The 2,369-nt window shown below is 44.3% G+C and overlaps 1 protein-coding gene across 1 annotated transcript; it reads right to left on the bottom strand.

Moving 5' to 3' along the window:
• Positions 1–619: 619 nt before the first annotated feature.
• On the bottom strand, positions 620–1,786 carry LOC125502980 (facilitated trehalose transporter Tret1-like). Its single transcript, XM_048662614.1, has one exon. The coding sequence runs from the start codon at positions 1,784–1,786 to the stop codon at positions 620–622; it is 1,167 nt and encodes a 388-aa protein (XP_048518571.1).
• Between the last annotated feature and the right edge of the window lie 583 nt (positions 1,787–2,369).

Genomic DNA, 2,369 nt, shown 5'->3' with positions numbered 1-2,369 from the left:
TCTTTCTGAAACGATAAAGTTTTTCAAAAAGTCAATCAAACCTTTTCGATATATTCAGAACTATTCAGAACCGCAGCGATTGAACGCATTTGCAGATTTTCAATTCTAGTCATGCTCTCAGCGTAGTGGAAGCCTTCCGGGCTGAAAATGACTGGAAATTTGCGAATTTGTCATGTGCGGGTTCCGGATAAAAATAATTTTATGTTTCACCGTTGACGACGTGGCCAAAATTCCCAAATATCCCTAGAGGACTTTAACTGGACTGTATTGACTGGATCTGGACTTTAATGTGGTAGTTTTCATGCTCTTAGTCTGGAAGAAAGTAGCTATTTCGGCAAGTTTGGTCAGGCAAGATTGAATTTACCTAAAGGGTCCACCAGTATGGTAAACTTTAAGCTCGTTAGACATTGTTACACATTTCAAGTTTTGAAGAGCATAATTTAAAAGCCAACCAAAAATTCGCTCTTAGGCCGACAGGTTCGTCAGGCAATAACTACCTGGAAGCGCGGAAGAAAGAACGAAGCTCATTGTTGACCTTCTAAAGTCTTTTATTATCCAAAGTACATTTTTTTCACTATTTTATTGCGTGTTCAGGTGAGACTCTTCTGTAAGGAACCATTCACAGGTTTTCACAATTTTCCGGGGCATTTTTGGAAAACGCCCCCTTGGACCTCTTGGACTTGTTCATTTGGATAAAGATCTCATCCAAACTTCTCCCTTTGGTCTCAAACAGCATTATCTGCACGTACAAAGCCAGCCCTAACATAGCTATGGAGGACACGTAGAAATAACCGCTGGTTCCCAAGCCTTTCACCATGTGGTCGTAGAAGAATACCAGCAGGAAACTCAAAAGGCTCTGGAGAGCCATCAAAAATCCTCCAGTTAGGCTTTTGATGTTCAAAGGCATAATTTCCGTGATATACAATAAGGGCAGGCTGCTAAGGCTGCTGTAGAACAACAGGAAATATCCCATAAAGACCAGCAGGGGAAGCCAAGTGATTTCTGCATAGTTCTCCAGAGATTCATCCAGGAATTGGAAGTAAATTCCCAAGATTCCCAGGAGAAAAGCCAGACCGAAGGAGGCGAACGTCAGCATGTTCTTGCGCCCCATCCAGTCAACCCCCATGGTGAAAACACTGGAACATATCTGGATAATTCCAATGACAACGCCTGCGGCGTTGTCACTAATCGACCACCCGGTTTTCAGGAAAAGCGACCGGATGTTTCCTCTTATGGCAACGCTGCCAGAAAACTGCGCCAAAACCACCAACCCTGGCACAATTCCCAAAGACTTCCGCACAGCTTTGGACTGCAGGTTTCCAGTTTTGGCAACATGGGCCTGAATCAGCGTCAACTCGCCTAGAATATCGTCGCTATTGCGCAGCAAGCTTAACGACTTTCCAGCATTTCCAGACTGGAGCCGCTGCAGCAAATAGTAGGGAGACTCTGGAAGAAACCCAGTCAGCATTAAACCCAGCAAAGCCACTGCCAGGATTGTAAAGTGCAGCTGCGCAATGGACGCGTACAATCCTATCCAGAAACACATCAGCATCCCAGCGCTCACAGATAGGGGAATGGAGGAGTACACAACTCCTCTATACCTCTCATCGGCAATCTCTCCTAGATAGACAGCAGCAACAATTATTCCGGAATAGGCGCTCATTCCAGCAGTCGCTCTGGATAGGTAAAGGTGCCAGGTTTGGGTCCCCAAAGCGGCAGCCAGGCTGCAGACAACCCCCGTTACGTAGGCCCCAAACAGCGCAGATTTTCGTCCCCATTTTTCCATGATGAGTCCAGACATAGGAGGCCCTAGCAGACCTCCTAAGTAGGGTAGGGAGACCATCCAGTTTTGCTCAGCGGCTGTAAGGGCACGCCCCAGCGGGTTTTCATTGGTTGAAAGCTGGGAAAAGATTGGCGAAGGCCAATGTTGCGTCAGTCCACTTAGTAGGCCCAGGATACTCACTAGAACATTAAAGAAGAGTTGAGGTTAATGAGTTTGTAAAAATGGGCGGGTCTTTGGTGTCAATGTTGCCAAAATCGATATGTGGTGGAAATCTTTAAAAATATCCGAAAAGCATAATGTAGATTGGATTCTTCTTGTTAGGATCGAGACTAAATTTCTAACCTGTAAAGAACTACAGGCAAATTTTGGTTAAATGAAGAACATTTTCACGTAAAAGTATCTCAAGAACTATTGAGAATCGCGCCTGTCGGAGCCAGTTTGCGTGTTTTTAACCTTGGTCATGCTCCCAGCTTAGCTAAATAAACATTTGATCGGAAATTTATGATTATTTGCCAGATTTTTTGAATGTTCGATGTTACTAAAATTTGGCTTCTTAGTTTGTCATCGAAATTTCTAATCTTCAAAA

This window comes from Dendroctonus ponderosae, unplaced genomic scaffold (genome assembly GCF_020466585.1).
Source record: "Dendroctonus ponderosae isolate FM_Combo_2020 unplaced genomic scaffold, Dpon_F_20191213v2 Dpon_F_20191213_11, whole genome shotgun sequence".
Classification (NCBI taxonomy): Eukaryota; Metazoa; Arthropoda; class Insecta; order Coleoptera; family Curculionidae; genus Dendroctonus; species Dendroctonus ponderosae.
Note: the sequence above shows the minus strand (reverse complement) of the source record. Positions and strands in the feature narration are given on the sequence as shown.